General features: G+C 61.2%; 1 protein-coding gene across 16 annotated transcripts in view; it reads left to right on the top strand.

The window, feature by feature from the left end:
• TIAM1 (TIAM Rac1 associated GEF 1) overlaps positions 1-18,872 on the top strand; it is a 204,044-nt gene that overhangs the window by 140,244 nt on the left and 44,928 nt on the right. For all 16 annotated transcript variants that reach the window (XM_071220529.1, XM_071220526.1, XM_071220525.1 and 13 more), the window contains 5 exons: positions 5,187-5,411; positions 5,855-6,040; positions 10,278-10,424; positions 12,392-12,466; positions 14,810-14,980. In XM_071220529.1, the coding sequence (XP_071076630.1) occupies positions 5,187-5,411; positions 5,855-6,040; positions 10,278-10,424; positions 12,392-12,466; positions 14,810-14,980 (804 nt within the window). The remainder of the gene's footprint in view (positions 1-5,186; positions 5,412-5,854; positions 6,041-10,277; positions 10,425-12,391; positions 12,467-14,809; positions 14,981-18,872) is intronic.

The following is an 18,872-nucleotide window of genomic DNA, read 5'->3' as shown; positions in this document are numbered from 1 at the left end:
GGCTGCCCTGGGAAAGGCCGAGGGTTTGCCCTGGTCTGTCTCTTAAAGTGCCAGGCCTGGTTCTGTGTGTCAGAGTGGACAGAGGGCATGAGAATGAGGGGAGCCGGCCTGTGGGACCTCGGGAGCTCCCCTTCCCCCCAGGGGTCCTCAGTGGACTGGGTGGGGGGACTTGGAGGGCTCTCCCATGTGGGGCTTGAGCGATCCCCCTGGGGTAGCTGGTCAGCCTGCCCCAAGGCCATGCATGGGCAGCTCCCTGCTTGTCAGAGGTCTCCATGGTTAACTAATGGCCTAGAAGTTCGAGAACCTTCTTTGTCATGCTGAGTAAGTGGGTCTGTTCTGGGGACTTTTGCCACATTCCTTTGCTTCTATGGTCTTTCCCAGAGGCTGCAGCGAGTCGGCTGGCTTGTTCTCCTCACGTTTCACCTGTGTGCCAGCAGCTCTCCTTTGCCTCCTGCCCTTGTTGAGGCATCCTCCCTGCCCGAGCTGCTGATCTGTCCTCCTGCCTCCTCTCCCCTGGCCCTGTGCAGCTGCTGCCCAAGGGCAGCCTGCTGCTCCCGTGTCCTGCACAGTGCTGGGGTCGGCTCCGGACTCATTAGAAGCCGTGGCCTGCTGTTGAGCTGCCCTGAGCTTGTGGTGCCGCAGCCGCAGCCGCAGCCGCATCTCAGCAGGCGCTCTCCGTTCCAGTTCACCCCAGCTGCAGAACCGAAACACACCGCTCTGAGGTTCTGTCTTCGTGGAGTTTTCCTGCTAAGGAACGTGCTGAAATCATCTTGGATCCTAGTTTGATCTTCCCTGGTGTTGGTCTCCCTCTTTACTTCTCATTACGGTGGGGTGGGTATGACGAGCCCAGCGTTTGGCCTTTGTTCTCTTCGTGGGTCTGGGTGTCGACTTGGTCTGCACCTGGGTTCTCCTGCCTCCAGCCAGGCACTTCAGAGCCTTTACCTGTGGATTAGCATGGAGGGGGGTCAGCTGCAGGATGTGGAGAGCCCCGGCAACGTTTCTGTGTTTCTAGGAAGAATTTGACTCGTCCCAGCTCCATCTCCTGAGATGCAGGGACAGAAATGGAGACAAGCTGCCGGGAACGACCCGCCAGCCAGGGGCTCCTGTCCGAGGGGCCGAGGGTGTCCTGCTGAACCTGTAGGAGACACAAGGGTCAGGGAGCCCCCGGAAGGAGAGGCCGTGGAGGAAGTGCGTGGTGCTCAGGGACCCTGCGGCTTTCCAAAGGGCAGGGCCTTGTTGCCCAGCGCTGAGGAGGGGAGGGGTGGAGAGTGTGGCCGTGCTGGTGTGGGGCGAGCGCCCAGGGCTCAGAGCCCGTTCCTGGGCTGCCCGCTGTCCGTGTGTTCGGAGCCCCTCCAGGTGCGGTGCGGCCTGCCGTCCTGGCCGAGCAGTGTGTGATTAGTGTGCTGTCCGCTGTGCGTCGTCCAGCCAACACGGCCCCGCCAGTGTGTGTTCTCACACTGCTCCGCGTTCGCCGTGAGCCGGCATGAGCACGTGGTTCTGAGAGCTCAGTGACCTCAGGACCTTCAGAGTGAGGTCCCCTCTCCTTCAGCCTGCCTGCCGGGCCCCACGTCCCCTCACTTCTCTCTAACGCCCCAGAGCGTTCCTCACTGGCTCGGACCTGTCGCTCACTCCTGCTGAGGCTGGTGCCCGGCTCCGCCCCTGCTCATCCTCCTGTGACCTTCCGTGCAGATTCGGGGCTCACCCAGCTGCTCAGCCAGGCGGCGCTGTCCCCCCAGCTCCCTTTTTGAATGGCTTTCCCGTCGTGAGTGGCCACCTCTCTCTCTCCTGCCCAGTTTGCGTGTTTTCTGGCTCCGCGGCGGTGTTTTCTGAATCTGCAGGGTGGCAGGTGGTTGACCGGAGCTGTTGCCCCCCCTCCTGCCCTCCTCCACCCCCGCCAGCCCCCTGGTGCAGTTCCTGGATCACGGTCTGTCTTTCCTCGTCGCCAACTCCTTCTTTCTCAGTATCAACCCTGCAGCAGCTTCCCACAGGACGGTTCCGACGAGCGGATGCCTCCACTCTCCCTTTTACTTGAATGACGTTAGAATGATCTGGGGTTTTGGTTTAGGAATCGCGTCCCCTCCTCCACTGCGCTGTGACGTCCTTCCTGTTCTGAGCGTGCTTCCTGCTCTCTTTGGAAGCTTCCGAATTGTCTCCTTATCAGCAGTGTTCTGACCCTGAAGGCTTAACTTGCTTCCCTTTAACTGCTCCCTCCCTCCCGTCTGTCACCCCTTTTGCACTGAGCCCTGCAAGCTTGTTAGTCCCCAGGGTCTGGGTGGCTCTGAGGGCGCTTGGACTTCCGGGAAGCTTTCTTGGCCGCAGATGTCGAGTTTTCGGCTGGCTGTGTGCTCGCCACCACGGTGCCGGACGCTCTCCCTGCCGGACGCCAGGGTGCTTGGCGTCTGTGTACGCTGAAGTGCCAGGTGCCAAGCGGGACCGCCACGGCAGGAAGGGGCGGGACGGCCTGCGTGTCGAGGGTCTGGCTGATGGCTTTGGGTGGCCTTTTCTGGGGGCCCCTCCGCTCTGCCCCCGAGGGTCTTGCCAGTGCTGCTCCCTTTCTGCCATTCTGCCGGCTGCCATTCAGTGTCCCATTCACAGAAAAGTCTCTTCCTCCGTGCCCCGCTGCCTGGGGTCCAGAGCCCGTCCTCTCGACCGCGGGTGCCCGGCTGAGCGCGGGAGGGGGGAGGGCAGGGCCCCGTGGCCCCGTGACCCGGCGACGTCCGTGATTCTCTTCACAGACGTTCAGAACCGCAGCCGGAGCAGGTCTGTGCACACAAACCTCTGAAACACGTTCCGCACCTCTGAGGACAGTGACCAGAAAGACTCAAGAACTCACCCAGGAACCTCATTCCCAGCAAACCTCTTAGAAGCACACACCTTTATTCGCTGTGCTTTGTGTTCTTTTATGTATTTGAAACGTTATTTTTCATTTTAGAGAGAGGGAAAGAGAGGGAGAAAGAGGCAGAGAAACATTGATGAGTTACCTTTCATTCATGCCCCAACCAGGGACTGAACCCATGACCCAGGCATGTGCCCCGACTGGGAATTGAACCCATGACCTCGGTTTGCAGTCGGACACCCAACCCACTGAGCCACGGCGGTCGGGACGCCTTTGTGCTCTTTTAACGTGGAAAAAGTTCAGCCCGCTTTACAGTTATTCCTGTGCTTCTGTAAAATCGGATCATCTGCAGTTTTGGTCCCTAGATCTGGCTGGTGTATCTCTGGTTTAAGATGAATTTCCCTTTTCCTGCCACTCCCGAAACCATAGATCATCTGACTGTAGGGAGCAGCGGACCCTCCCTCCAGCTGCCTAATTGGAGCCAGATCTCCCCGAAGTCCTGGTGGGGCCTGGGCTTCCTCTGGCTCTGTACTCAGAGGCGCGCTGGTACGACGCGCATTTCCTGCTGGTTCCTGTCCTCTGTCGGCCAGACTGAGCGCGTGCTGTGCTCAGAGCACCCGAGGGCCCAGTGGGGCCGGGACCCGCCCTGGCCACCTGTCCAGCGCTGTTTGCTCCGTGGGTGGTGAGGGGGGTGGGGGGTGGGAGGCGAGGGTCCATGGGTGTCCCCTTCCTGCCTCTCACCTTAGGACTCTGAGGCAGGGCTGGTGGCAGGCGGAAGTCCTGAGTTAAAGCCGCCTCGTTCAGGAAGGGGGCGCGGGGGGGGCCCTCGGGGGAGTTTTCGTTGTGCAGTGTGTCAGAATCTGAGCCCTGGAGGCCGTCCTGGGCAACTTGGCTCCCGCCGGTGGTCGGCTGTGGTCGGCTGTGGTCGGCTCCGAACACTTGAAGCCTGCATGCTGCCCCAAAACTCTTCGAGAGCTCCCCTCGCTTGCCGTTGACCGCAGCCCGTGTGGCCTCTGCCCCTGTCCCCCACACAGCCCCGTGAAGGCCACCGGGAGAGGATGCGCTGTTGGAAAGCTCGTTCCGTGGGTTGTGCTGTGGGTGTGGACCGGCCGCCGGCCAGGAGTGCTCTTTGTGGACTGCCTGCAGCCACCAGCTGGCCAGCGGCAGGCCACCGACTGGCTACCGACTGGCCGGGAAGGGGTTTGTGGGCCTGTGGTTGAAGGGCCGGGGCCTGGATTTTTCATGAGGCTGTGAGCACACTTTTCTGTGTCTTTCTCTCGGTATTTCCTGGCCTTTGTGTTTTTTCCTTCCTTTCATTTTGTTTGGAGACATTTTTAATTGTGGTTACGCATGCCTGATATACCCCTCTGCGTGTGTATGCGCCCAGCACGGTGGCAGGCACGTCCCCGTCGCCGTGCGGCGGTCGCCACCGTCCTCTCCAGGACGCTCCATCCTGCAGACCTGAAGTTGGTCCTTGTTAGGTGCTCACCCCCGTTTCTCCTGCCCTCTGACCCTGGCAGCCACCCTCGCCTTTCTGTTTTTAACCCTCACCTGAGGGTGTGTTGGCGTGTTTGTTGGTTTGAGAGAGGTGGCGGGGGGAGAGAGAGAGAGCAGAGGGAGAGGTTGCCTCCTGTACGTGCCCTGACTGGGGAGCGAACCTGTGACCTTCTGATGTGTCAGGACGGTGCTCCAACCAACTGAGCCACCCAGCCAGGTCCCTCATCTTTGTAAGTCTGTAAATTCCAGGGCAGCTGCTTTGCAGGATTAACTACACACCCTTCCAAGGATGTTCTGCTTGACACGGGTGTGGGCTCCTTCCATTACTGCTTCCTAGCAGGGAGGCACCTGTGAGCTCTGGGCTTCACACTGCAGCAGGCGCCCTTGGCTGTGTTTGGTGGGTGGGGGGCAAGGGCTACCCGTGCATCTGGTGAGGAGAGCAGAGGGCGGGGCCAGGGTCGGGCTGCTCCCTGATTCCCGGGTTTGTCTTCTCACCGTGTCCTCCTGTGGTGGAGCGGGTGGTCGGCTCTCTGGTCTCTTGTTACAAGGGCACAAATTCCTGCACCACCATCACGGGGGGGTAGGATTTCAGGGTTTGAAGTTGGGGCCACACGAACGCTGAGTCCGCTGCAGCTAGTGAGTCCAGCAGGTGCGTGGGCAAGCAGACGGGGCGGCTTTGCCCGGATAGCCCGTGGGTGCCGGTGGCGGTGTGTCCGACCTGAGACTGACTTGTGTTGTCAGTGACGTGCAGCAGGGGTCAGGAAGCGGCTGTCCCCACAGGTCTGTGGACCGGCACCAGGGCGCGGTGCGCGGCTCGTCCAATCACCTAAGCGGCGGCCGTCTCTCCCTCCAGACCACCAGCCAGACGGAGCTGGAGAACTGGATCACTGCCATCCACTCCGCCTGCTCTGCCGCCGTGGCGCGGCACCACCACAAGGAGGACACGCTGCGCCTGCTCCGGTCGGAGATCAAGAAGCTGGAGCAGAAGATCGACATGGACGAGAAGATGAAGAAGATGGGGGAGATGCAGCTCTCCTCCGTCACCGACTCCAAGAAGAAGAAGACGATCCTGGATCAGGTAATCGCTGGGCTGCTCTGTGCGCGGACAGTCCTCGGGCTGTCGGCCGCATGGTGCAGGTGCTGCCTCCATCTGCGCTGTGGCCAGCAGTGTCCTCTGCAGCTCACAGGGGACCATGATGGGCCGGTGGGAGGTGGAGGTCTGGCGGAGGCTCCCGGGTGCTCCTGTGGTTCCCACAGACGCGAGGGCCGGGCAGGGAGGGTGCAGGAGGGGTGATGCCCTCTCTGTTCATCACCTGGGATTTATGGCCGTTGTTTTTGCGGAAAAACGCCAGCTGTGTAACGTTCAGCCCCGTCATCTGAGAAATTAGGGTGCCTCTTGTCCCCCCTTCGGAGGAAAGTCAAGGCGTCCCCACACACAGACCTGTGGCGCCCGAGTGGGGCGAAACCACCGCCCCGCGTTCCTTCCGCTCACCCCCGTCTCCCCCACCGTTGCTGCTGCAGATCTTCGTCTGGGAGCAGAGCCTCGAGCACTTCCAGATGGACCTGTTCCGCTACCGCTGCTACCTGGCCAGCCTCCAGGGCGGGGAGCTGCCGAACCCCAAGAGGCTCCTCGCCTTTGCCAGCCGGCCCACAAAGGTGGCCATGGGCCGCCTGGGCATCTTCTCCGTGTCGTCTTTTCACGCCCTGGTGAGTGGCCGCGGACAGGCTTCTGAGAACTGAGCGTCCTGTTAGTGCCCAGCAGGGCGTGGCTGCAGTGCGCGGGGGTTGGCCTGGGTTACCGCTGGGGGCACCTTCTGCCGTGGCCCCTCTCTGCCTCAGGTGGGAGTCTTCCTGTGGCCCGGCTCCCAAGTTCGTTACTTTAGCGCCTCCTGACGGGGCCTAGATCATCTTTCGAGGATAACATGAAGGTGGTAGGTGTCTCAGGATCTCTCCGCAGGGGGTGTGTGTTGGTAGCTCCTGTGGTTTTGGGCGGGTCGTGTCCTTCACCCAAGTACGTCTCTTCTGCATTAACCTACAGGAAACCTACGGGAAAGCTTGGTGGAGGCACTCTCACACACGGTGTGTTGGTTCTCTCTCCCTCTCGCCCATGCGCAGACTCGGACAGGGGACGTGGAACTCAGCCGTTGTCGGGAATCTCCCTATGCACTTTGTGTTCCTCATAGGCTTCCCGGCCGCGGATGCCCAACTCGGTAGAGGGCGCAACATGAGCGCTGGCCTGGGGGGAGGATGCGCAGGGCACGAGACAGCTGTGTCGGGTGTCTGCACTCTGTGATCCCACCAATTTACTGGGTTGCGAACGCCTCCTCCTGCGTTGGCCCTTCGCTTCTGAAAAATTGCTGTAGGCAAGTAAATGGTTTTAGTGGATCCAAGGCAGCGGCTACTTAGCAGGTGCTGCCCTGCACACGTCCCTGTGGACTTGGACTTGCACAGGTCACAGGTTCCAGAAGCTGCTGGGCCCTGCCCACCAGCTGGGCCCTTGTTCCCAGCTGGGATTCAGCCGGAGGCCTCAATGTTCTTTATGAATAGATTAGCATGTCATTCAGATAATTAGGGTAGATTAACATTTGCAAAGAAGTCTTGGGCCTATTTCTGGAGCTATTAAAGCCGGCATCCTGATTTGTTCTCCTGACAGCTCGGTTGGCCTCCCTGTGGCTCCCCTCTGGGTGCCCGGCCCTATTCTTAGCCGGGGTGGGCTCAGGGCTGGATGAACCAGTCCAGGAATTGGCCTGTGGTTCTGGGGCTGCTTCTGAGACCCTGACCCTGACCTGTAAGGTGGCCAGATCCCAGTTTGCCTACTCGGAGGGGAGTCGGGGTAGAAATGCTCTCCCGCGCTTCCCTAGAAGGCGGTGCGCTGAGGGCGTGTGTTCACAGCGGCTGCCCCCGGTGCCCGTCAGGGCTGCTGCGGGTCTCGAGCCTCTAGTGGCTCTTCCATCTTCCTGGGCTCGGCAGGTGTTGGGGAAAATAATTCTGCTGTTTCCCTCAAGCCTCAGTGCTGTCATTAGTTTCTTCAAAGCCCCTGGGGCTGACCTTGTCGCGCGGGACGTCAGAGCCACCGGGTCCCCTGCCATCGTCATCTGGGACCCTCTCGTTCCCTCTGTGTCAGGTCTGTGGTTGGTGCACATGCCTTTGGAGGGGCAGGCTCTGAAATGAAAGCCTGCTGCCGTGGGGTCGGGGCAGGGGGTCGGGACCTCCTCCAGGTCTGGTCAGCAACTTTAAAGAAGAGTGTTTCACGCCACCTGGGGGACTCTGTCCTCATCCCTGTTCTGTGAGCCCAGAGGGCCCTGCAGACTTCCCGTGGGGGTCTGTCCCTGTCCCTCGGGCCATGGGCACCCAGCGGAGGAGGCTCTGCCTGAGTTCCGGGTGTTTATTTTTACCTCCTGTCCTTGTCATTTGACCCCAGGGAGTGCCTTTCCCTCCGGTTTTGAACAGTCTTCAATTCAGCCTTTGTCCAGACCTGTTTTCCCCTTTGTAATTGGGGGGTGGGGAGGCAGGCTGTGCAGGCTGCAGCGCTGGGGGGGGCATCTGAGCATGTGAGTCCCAAACCCAGAAGGGCCTGTGGACACTGGGGATCAGCCGAAGGGGCTGGCTGTGCCCTCGGGGAGCGGTTCGCTCTGACGAGGTGAGTGGCCGAGTCCTCGGGCCGTCTGGGTGCCTACCGCCGAGTAGCCCGCACGGCGGTCCTGTCGGGTTTGGCAGTTTTCTCTCTTTTTCACAACCCCTTTGCTCATCTGAACACCATTGTCTTGGGCGCAGCAGTTCCCAAGGAGCCAGTGGCTCGGAGCTGGCGTTGCGAGAGCTGCCAGAGAAGAGCCCGGTTGCCCGGGAGGCCGACCCCACTGGCCGGCTGGTGACCGAGGGTGTTGGCGATGGCGTGGGTTTCTCTGCCCGTGTCTCTCTGCAGTTGTGGCCCACAGAGCCACGGTGTGGCTGCTGCTGTGCCACGTTCAGAGAGGTCCAGTTTGGCTTGCTGCTGCTTGTTTATATTCACTTGTTCATTTGGCCCACGGACGTTTGGGAGCGGCAGGCCTGTCGGTCGCTGTCCTTGTGGTCAGGGCTGTGGCAGCCGGCAGGCCTGGGTCCTGTCGGGTCACAGTGCACAGCGTCACCCTCCGGCGGGAGAGATGGGGGGTGGGGGGAGCACAGGCAGGCAGTTAGATAGCACCACACCGCAGACACTGACGGGTGCCGTGAAGGGAGGGAGCAGTGATGGGTAGTGGGGGGGGTGTGTGCGTGTGTGTGAGTGTGAACACATGGTGGCCTGTGTCTATTGTGTGTGTGTTTATGTGTTATCTCGCTCTATAAGTGGATGTAAACTGTCGGACCAGATAGGCATTCTTGCCTCTAACATCGTTCACTTGGGGTTCCTGGCCCCCTCTCTGACGACGGCCATCACGGACTCTGACGTCGTCACGCCAGCACGCGAGCGTCAGCACACCACGACTCGCCCCGCACAGCCTGGGCTCACCTCTGCCAAGTGACGCAGACGGGGAGCAGCGCGCGGGCTCCCTGTGGACACGCGCCTGCTGCTCAGGGGCTCTGTCCCCGCTGCCCCCGAGTGTGGCCGCACAGCAGGGCTCTCGAGAGTGTCCCCACTGTCTTGGGGGCCACCGTGAAATCCAGGCTGGGAGAGGGGAAGGCCCCCCACAGCGCCCTCGTCTCCCTGTTCTCCTGTGGGACACCCCCCACCCCACCAATGGCCTTGAGAGAAGCCGTTAGGGTCCCTGAGTCTGGCGCACGTGGGGGGCTTTGCCAATCTGCTCGGGGGCTTCCGGGGCGTCACCCTGGCACTGCTGACAACCCCGCGGGGTGTGCTGTCCACCTCAGCCTAGGGCTGGGCGGAGACTGCTGCTCCCAGGTCGCCTGGCTGTGCACCCTGGCTCTCAGTGTCTGGGAGCAGAGCCGTGGGCGGCCCGCCAAGATGTCCCGGCCGAGTTCCCTGCAGTCCCTGGGACGCGGCGTGGCTCCAGAGGGTGAAGTCCACGCCTGTGTGTCGGCCTGGGGAGGACTTGGCAGTGTCCTCAGAGGGTGCAGTAGCTGCTTGAACAGCTGCACAGTGGCACGTTAAATTCGGGGTGTCCCCTTCTGAGATTCGTGTCTGGGGGGCCGGCAGTGTGCCAGTGTCTCAGTGGACTTAGCTTCTCTTTGAAAAGCAAAGGATGTGGCTTCCACTGACCTCGCACCCAAACCCCGGCATGCGAGGCTAGCGAGGGGGAGGGCTCCCTTCTTCCCAGACCTTCTATCTGGTCCTGTCGTCCTTGGAAAGGCTTCTGTCCTAACACTGCCCTCTGCGCCTCCTGTGACCAGGAAGGGGGGGACCCGGGAGGGTGGTGGGAGACCCCCCCTGTCTGAGGATGGTTCCTGCTCCCCACATGGGCCTTTCACTGACTTCCTGCTGCCCGGCCCCTGGCCTGGTGCTGTTTCGGCTCTTCTGCCTGTGGCAGGAGCGAGCATGGTGTTGGGGACGATGGTCACTTGTCTGCTCAGTAAATGATCTCAGGGACTTGTGAGGAACCTCAGAGGAAGAGGTTGGTAAGCTGAGACTTCAGGTGGACTCGCAGCAGCCAGGTGAGCTGCCTCACTGAGGCACTGGTGTTTGTTCGTGCAAAGCAACGGCTCTGTGGCATTTGGGGAGTGTCTTAGAGTGTGGCCAGTCGACCTTGGTGCATGCGGTCAACCCATGACCAGAGGACAGTGAGTTCTGAGAAATGGCATCGACATTCCGTGATGATTTCATGCGTCTTCCCTGATGAGTCCAGCAGGGATTGGGCGTGCCAGCCTTGTTCTTCGCTGGGAGTCCAGGTGGGGCTGAGCCGCGGGCTCAGAGCTTGGGTGGTGGGCCAGCGAGGCCAGCCTGGTGGAGGGCTGGGGTTTGGGGAGCGGGCCTGACAGCTGTCCTGCGGTCTCCCCCTGCCCGCACCTTCAGGTGGCAGCGCGCACGGGAGAGATAGGAGTGCGACGGCGAGCTCAGGCCACGCCCCGGCCTGCGAGCAAGCGGAGGAGCAGGTTCTCTTCCCTGTGGGGTCTGGACACCACTTCCAAGAAGAAGCAGGGGCACCCCAGCATCAACCAGGTGGGTTCCGGGGGGACGGAAGAGCAGGCGCAGGGGCTCCCACCTCACTTTGGGGGTGGAGGTGGGTGAGTGGGTGTGCCTGGGTGTGTTTCTTTGTTGACGCTGAGGGTTGTTTAAAGCCAGCTGCTGGCACAGGGTCAGAGATGCTGTGGCAGACAGTGTGCCCCCGCCCTTCGCCCACACAGCTCCAGGCTTCCACCTGCACCCTTCCCGGACCTGGACCAGCACAGCGCTGCTGTAGGCGCTCAGCGTGTCCCCCAAGGAAGGCAGGGCTCCGTGACCGAGCTGAGGGGCACCTGGGCCTGGAGCCTTCTCAGCTGCCCTGGCCCTGGGTCCGAGGCCGCGGGTTCCCCGGACGCCAGAAGGTCTGCCCTGACTTTCTGGGGCGGACGTGCAGGGCTGCCCCTCTGCCGGCAGTGGGGTGCGCCCCAGTGGTGTGCTCACGCCCCACAGGCCTCGTTTCCCCCAGGGCCCTGGGCTCCAGGGGCACCTGAGGAGTGGCTCTGCCCTCAGGCAGCAGCCTCACTCCCTTCCTGTGGGAGCTGCTTCCGGGACACTCCGTGTCACCCTGTCACCTGGCTACCTGGCTCCCTGGCTCGGACAAAAGAGCTTGCCCAGCAGTGGCTTGAGCTTTAGGGCCTGAGGGGACGGGGTAGCTGTCTCCTGGGAGGAGCACGCGAGTGTCAGTCTGCTCTGTGGACGGCGGTGGCTGGGGACGAGGCCCTGCACTGCGACCTTCACTTGCCGTCCCGTGCGAAGTGAGGTGCTGATGGCCGGCTCAGAGAGCAGGCCCCTGGTGTCGTTCGGCCCGTTGCAGCCAATCGCTCACCTAGGAGTCAAAGCGAAAGGAGGAGTGAGCCCCGACAGCTGACGTGCTAGGTCCTTTGCTGACCCCACGCCGTCACCTGAACTTGGGGGTCAGGGTGAGTGATGGGACCTCAGGAGACCAGACAGGCCAAGGAGCCCAAGTGTCCCACAGTGTGTTCTGCGGTCTTGTGGGAAGGACAGCGTGGGGTTTGGCTCTGTGTCCACCTGAAGGGGAGACGGGGCAGTCAGTGCTGCCTCAGCCAAGCCGCGCCAGAGGCTTGGTGGCCGTGCCGAAGCTGCAGGAGGGGGGCCGGGAGCTCACCCTCAGCCCTCCCCCCGCTTTGGGGGCACAGGTGTCACATGATGTGACCCTCTGTCGTGGCAGGGACAGGCCACCGCTGTGCACTCCTGTGTGGCCTTGCAGCTGGTGCTCCACTCTGCTTGCCCAGCTTACGGTCCAGCCGTGGCTGCGGAAAACGACCACGTCTAAGGGAATCCGAGAGACTGCTTCTCGGTGTTTAGAACTCAGAGGACGAGCGAAGGGTGTCCTGACGTTCTCTGTCAGAGCGAGTTAATAAACACGCTTCCTGCTCCCGGGAGCGCACAGTAGAGACTCACTGAAGTCCGCGCTTTGGAATCAGCAACAGTCCAGTGTCTCTTTATCGCATTTGCTTTGGGGCCAAAGCCGCTCTCTCCTGGGTCTGGAGTGGAACCCTGGCAGGACTCGGTAAGTTTTAAACAACAGACGAGTTTCTGTTTTATGTTCTCAGCAGACCTGTTCTGTGCGGTTGTGGTTAAAGCCACGTGAGTGTTCAAAGGTGAACTCGTTGTCGCTGGCAGGTACCCGGTCAGGCAGGGCGAGTCTACAGCGGGGGTTCCTCGCTGTGCGTGAACCTAGTTCGTTGCTTTTGCAAGGTTATCTTCTTCAAATTTAGGGGAGTTGTCCAGACTGTTTAAAACTGTTTCAGTCGTCAGAGGTGTGGGAAGGGATTGGCCAGAGGAGCAGGCTCCCGCCCCGTTTCGGCAGAGCCTGCGCCTGGATCCGCGGTCGGCGGGTCCCAGGCCGCCGGACGCCTGTGTGGCGCCAGGCCCACGCTCCTGTCCCCCCCCATCCCCCCTACCTGCCCGCGGTCCTTCTCACGGCACTGGTGTGTTCGCAGGTGTTTGGGGACGGACCTGACGCTGTCAAGCAGTCTTTAGAGGGAGTCTTTGACGGCCCTGTCGCAGACGGCAAGGTAAAAACAAACGTGCGTTTCTCTCGGAAAGTACCGCAAAGTGCATCTGCGTGACACAGGGCCATGGCTTCTTGGGACCCAAAAATTGAGCAGACTCGATATTAACGGCTGAAACAGCCAGATCTTTAAAGTTAGGGAGCAGGTGCACAGGGGTCGGCACGAGACATGACGTCTTCAGTACTGTCCCCAAGAGCGGGCGTCCCCGGACATCCGGAGGCGTGTGGGTCCGTGTCGTGGCTGGTGCAGTCTGTGCCACTCCCCGTCCCACAGGGGCGGCTTGGCCCGCCCTCGCTGCTCCCACGCGCTGTTTTGTCCCTATTACCATCGAAGAACTGTCCTGAGAGCAGGTTTCTTAAGTGGAGATACGTCTGTCTCCCAAGACACATACTCGACGAAAGAATCACCGACTCGGTTCATCTCGTGCTCGGATTTCAAAGGGACTTCCAGTACACTCTGACTGAAGGCCCATAAGAATATTGATTTTTTTTCTAGGCCACTTGTTTTAGCCTCTAAGTGGACGTCAGGGTGTTAACACTCAGCAGCCTCTTCGTTTGGGGTGCTCTGCGCTGATGCCGTGACCTTGTGTGGTCCTCTGGGCTCAGACTCCAAGGCAATAGGGCAGAATGCAGAGCCGTGCTGGTGATGGCCGGTGGTGGCTCAGAGCCATGTTCTCGATGCGCTGGACCCTGAAGCCAGAGCGTAGCGGGCAGCTTTGGTGACTGGAGAGGAGAGTGGCCGTGGGCAGGACCCCCCCCACCCCCCAGCCATGTTCATACCCAGATGAGTCCTGCATTCTGTCCTCGAAGATATGGAGGCAGCTACCCTTGGAAATAGCTGTGCGTGGCTTTCTCTCTGCACCTGTCTGTCCCTGACGGATGGATTTAAATCGCTGACCTGCCACAGTCCAGGCATAGTGGCCCCTTCTGAAGTCAGCTTGTTCCTCCTGCTCTGCCCTCAGTACCGCCCCTCCAATGCGGATGTCCTCTCCAGGCGTGGGATCTGAGAACCGCCAAATTTTTCCTTTGGATTTCTGTGTTAGTTCCCTGGCCCCCCAAGATCCTTCTTTACACTTCTTGGCTGGAATACCTTGTTCTCCAAGAGCAGTTTAGATGCAGAAGGGGCAGTGTTGACCAGGGGACGTGGGATGGGGGGTGGGGGGATCTTAGCTGTGGGTGGAGACACCTGAAGGGGCTGACTGCCTCAGGCGCGTCCTCTCCAGGGTTCCGTTCAACTGGGGCAGCAGCACCGCCCAGAGGCAGCGCTGGGAGAGCGCTGGAGGTGTCTCCCCATTGAACGCCGTTCGGCAGGCCGCACCCGGCGCAGCCACCCTGTTCTGGCATCTGCTCTGTCACGTGTGGGTGTTCCGATGGCACCACTTCAGCTTTTGTTTGGGAATTCGCTGCTTTTCGTGACACCAGCCTGTTTCTGGTGGCCCGCCGGTCCCCGTCTACCGGTCCTGGCCTGGCTTTAAAGCCGCGACCGTGGCTGCCTGCCCAGCACACGTTGGGAGAGAGCGTTTTTCTCGCGTTGCCAGGGCCTCCCACAGTTCTGTGCTCATTTCGGAGATCAGGCTCCCCGTAGTCCATTGGCCCACGGAGCGTTTCCTGCCTGAGCTGTTGAACTTGCTCAGACGTAACCAGCTGCTGAGTGTGGCCACAGCACGCGTCTCTCCCGTGCTGCAGGCTGGGTGCTTGTCCACCCTCAGGCCGGGTGCGGCAGGGCTAGGGCTTGGCAGCAGCCCGAGGAGGTCCCCGACCTCGTCTGGGGTCTGGGGCGTGGAGCTGGCTCCCCTAGGGCTGTGCTAGGGTCACCTCTGAGTGTGAGAGTGATGCTGCCCATAAAGGCGCAGGCCTTCGACTCCATCTTTTCTTTAAAATCTCTCGAGGCCCATTGTCGCCTCTGTAACGTGTAGAGTGAGCTCAGGGCAGACATTCTTGTTGAGGGAGTTCTCTGCTCTGAGTGTGGGAGGGGCTTAAGGGAGAACCAATCGCAATGAAACTGAGCTCAGTGGATGCATCAGCTGTCTGTCTCTCTCTACCCCCACCCCCCTGCCCTTTCCCTCTCCCTCCCTCCCAAATTTCGTGCCCACTCATTCATGCATGCCCACTTGTGGGTGTCCTACACCAGGTGTGAGGCCTGAGGACTCCCCCGTACCCTGCCCCGCTGATTCCGCTCCTTCCTCCGTACTCTCCTCCTCCCCCAGGGGTCCCCTTTGTCCGTCATGGCTGCTACCACCTTCACTGGGGGCCCCTTTATGGGGACGGGTCGTCACGGTGCCCCCTGGGGAATGAGATCTCTGGTCCCCGACCGAGGCTGCCGTGCCGACGTGGATTTTCGTTGCAGATGGAGAAGGAGGCCGGCCTGCCTGGCGTCCACCAGCACAACCCTGACTGTGACATCTGGGCCCACGAGTACTTTGCGCCATCCTGGTTCTGTCTGCCCAACAATCAGTCCGCCCTGACGGTCGTCCGGCCGGGAGACACTGCCCGGGACACCCTGGAGCTGATCTGCAAGGTAGGGGCTGCTGGGGCTTGTGGCCTGGAGGAGAGCGGTGGATCCGGGGCCTCCTGGGTGGGCACTGTGGTGCCAGGGGCCGGGAGGGGACCCTGGCGTGTCACACAGCTCCGGGCTCCTTGGGGCCAGCGTGCGGTGCGGCGGGCCCTTCACCCTGGGGAGGCCAGGGCTCTTCGTCCAGCGCGCGTGTCTGGTTTGTGAGGAACACATTCCGTATGGCACGTGCGCACTGCGGAGGTCTTCAGAGAAGTGAGGTGAGGGGCCTGGCCAACGTGAGGCTTCTTCCCCGCGGGGTCAGGAACTGCCCGCCGGAGACCTTCAGGCCTCGGCCCTGCGGTCTGTGCGTGCACATGCGTGTGCCAGGGTGTCACACGGGTGCAGGGTTGGTGGCCCGCTTCTGAGCAGTGGTGGGCACACTGTGGGCATCTTGAGGGAAAAACCAAAATGAGCCCAGGTGTGACATCCATTGTGGGAGATTCCTCTGCCTTTGAACACATGATTAGCTTTCTGTGTGTTTTATTTTATTTTATTTTTGGCGATAAGTGATTGAGCTACAGATTCTTCTTCATCTGTCTCACGGGGAGCGTGCTTCATTCTCTGCCCCTGAAGGTGTGCAGGTGACCTGCCTCGGTGTGGACAGGGCGAGGGGAGGGGACAGAGGGCGGCTTTACTCAGAGTACCAGCTCACAGGTCGTCCTCAGGGCTGAGGACGAGCGCTGCTTCCCCCGGTGGCCGGGACAGGGCAATGCGGCCCGAGGGCCTGAGTTTCTTGCTGGAGTGCAAATCACCCGCAAGTGCAAAGGCGGGACCCACGTCTGGTGCTGCGAACCTGGGCCTGCCCTCTGAGCTGGGAGGATGGTCACCGAACCATCAGCAGCGAGTCGGCCTCAGGAGGGACGGTCCCTGAGGAGGGCAGGTCCATGGATCCATCCCCACGGGGTGGAGACGGTCTACCCGGGGCTGTCGGGGCGGGGTGGGGGGCACTTCCTGTCTGGGAAGAGGCGGGTGGATGGGGGGCATTTTGAGGACCCCTCCTTCAGCACAGCATCTAACAGATGCGAGTTTCGTGTTTCTGCGGACGTCACTAGGGCTCCGTGAAGAACGAAGCCGCTGCCTCCTGTGAGTGCAGCAGTGGAGCGGCGTGGGCCCCGGGAGCGGGGAGAGGGCAGAGAGCGGGGAGAGGGCAGAGCCGGGCTGCGTGGGCGAAAAGAGCTGGCGTGTGGTCTATGCGCTGAGTTCTTCATGCCTTGGATTCTAGCTTTTTGAAGACAGCGGTGTTTTTGTTCACATTTGTTCCATTTAATTGCTGTGCAAAACCGGGGGGTTTCTGCATGTGCTCCCTTGCAGGCGAGCACTGCCCTTCAGGGAACGCCCCTCAGGGCAGTGCGGGCCCCTCCAGAGTGGCAGCAGGGGCTTGAGGGCCGGGCTGCGCCTTTTCTGCAAGCTGTGTGCCCCGTGCAGACCAGCGTCCAGACTGCGACTCAGGGCCCCGACCTCAGCCAGGAGCCCTGGGTGGGGGCGGAGTTCTCCACTATCCTGACTGGGGGAAACGGAAGACCCCCACCCCGCCCCCGTCTTAGCTGCTTGTGGAGGAACTGCAGTCCTCTGTTCCCTGCAGCCGCACCCCTCCAGGGGGTTTATCTCCGTTATCTGGAGAGTTTGGTGCATCTCTAGGGCACAGGCCCCTCTCTCTCTCCACGAAAGATCACGCTCCCCGTTTTCCCTGGATCCTCAGCTCTTTCTCCCAACACTTAGAGATGAAGACAAACACACGTGCGGTGAAACAAGCGTCTATCTCGTGAGTTCAGAGTGGGCAGCTGCAGTGGTCCCCGCACGCGCGGGCGGTCCCCGGGGAAGCGTGACTGAAAGGGGGCTGTGAGCAGAAACGGAGGCCCTTTTCTATTTCGTTTGGCCCAGTTTACTGGGAAGCTGTGCATTGTGTTTTGTGGCACCACCCACGGGCGCCGCCGTAGTAAGAGGCACATTGGAAAACGTGCCAGCCGCAGTAGACGCTGGTCTCTGGCCGGGCGCACACTGTGGCGCCTGCCTGGACGCGGCTCCGGCGCCATCTGACCCCGGTGACTGTGCCCTCAGACGGCTGTGTGCCCCTCAGACTGAGTTTCCCTGGGGCAGCACATTCAACGTGTCGGCCAGTCGGGAGCGGCCGGCCAGACCCACTTTGCCGGGGTCGTCTGCAGTTTGGGTTCCGCTGCCCGTCGCCAGGCTCACTCGGATGCCGACGTGCAGATAGGTGAGGGGCAGGAGGGGGGCCTCCCCTGGAGTTCCGATGATCGGGTCTCGTTAGTTCTGTAGGGCTTCCCCTTACGCTACACCAGTCGTGACCCACGGGGGCCGGGGCGGGGGGTGCCCCGCGTCACGTGTTCCGGGGCTCCTGGGTCACGAGACCATCACAGAGTTTGTGTTTGGTGCACATGCTCGGCTTTACTTCTCCAAGTTGCGAAGACGCTGCTGTGACCTGAGGAAGCCTGGAGAGTGTGGGGGAGGGGTGGGCGGGCGGAAGCTGCCTCCTGGCCGGGTGTGCTCATTGCTCACGCTGTCTGCGCTGTCGCTCACCCTACCCGGGCCTCTCGGCAGGGCCCCCCTGGCCCCGCTGTCTGTGCAGCGGTGGGAGGGTCTCAAGCACACTCGCCCCTCATGGGTGATGGAGGCCCTGGGTCTCATCAGGACCCCCCACCCTCACCCCGAGACCTTGGTGGCAGGCAGTGGCCCCTCACGGAGATGCCAGGGCCTGGAAGCAGGCAGAGGGAGCTGCTGCTGGGCGTGTGCCTGGGTGTTTACTGACGCCGACGGCAGGTTTCCAGGTGGACTTGTTCGTCCCCCAGGAGCCCAGCGGGTTTCATTTCCCTTTCCCTCCCTCCTCCCTCGGAAGCCTAGGGTTTGCCAGGGGTTCCGCTTCCGCTTAAGGACTTGGGGGTGGGGGGGCACTTGCAGCGCTGCGCCTTGTCCCTCCACCCCGTGGGCGCGGGTGGTTTCAGCAGCAGGGCGCCCACGTGGAGGTTTTCCTGCCTTGGGCTTCCCTGTCCCTCAACATGGACAGTCTGGCCTGTCAGACGCCGGGCCTCACACTCCACTCGCGAGGGTGCATGTCGGGCTCCCCCGGCGTGCGCATAGGAAACACTTTACCCTCCCGCTGGGTGTGCAGGAGGAACCCCCTCCCCCAGCACAGGCGTGGAGGAGCCTGCCGCACACGTGCAGTTACTCAAAGAGCCAGCGCCCCGGCTGCGTGGCCCTGCCAACGCCTCTAGGCCTCGGTTTCCACAGCTCCGGTGCCCACGCAGGGTCTGGCACACCTGAGAGTGTTCCCCTGTGGTTCAGTGACTGTTACGGAAACAGTTATTGGGATGTTCTTAGTTTGGCCTTAAATGTGTATTGGGGGAGGTGGGGTAAGTAAGAAGAGTATCAATTGAGTAGAAAGTTAATTTCACTTAGGTTGAAATAATTGTCATCAGTAGAGCTTTTGGAGTGAAGACGTATTTATGAAAAGTTTCAAACTTAGATAAAAGTAGAACATAAATGCAATGAGCTCTCGTGCACCCTCCCCAGGGCCCCCTGCTCACCAGACTCTGTTCTCCATTCACTCCCACCCCGGCTCTGGACCACTCTGTAAGTAAATTCCAGACGCTGGTCTTTGTCTACCGCGTCCTTAGGACGCGTCTCTGAAAGACAAGGACACTTTAGAGAATGACTCGTTGTGAGCGTGTTCTGTTTGGAAAGTGTTGTCGCGCTACCACGGAACCCGTGAGGGCCTCCCCCCACCCCCCTTGAGTGTGTGAAGATCAGTCATAAAACCCCCTTGCTGCCACTGCTTTTCCTGCGGCACTCACTCACCCAAAGGCGACTTTCCCGACGGAAAGAAACTCAGTCGGCCGGT

This window comes from Desmodus rotundus, chromosome 2, assembly GCF_022682495.2.
Source record: "Desmodus rotundus isolate HL8 chromosome 2, HLdesRot8A.1, whole genome shotgun sequence".
Classification (NCBI taxonomy): Eukaryota; Metazoa; Chordata; class Mammalia; order Chiroptera; family Phyllostomidae; genus Desmodus; species Desmodus rotundus.
Note: the sequence above shows the minus strand (reverse complement) of the source record. Positions and strands in the feature narration are given on the sequence as shown.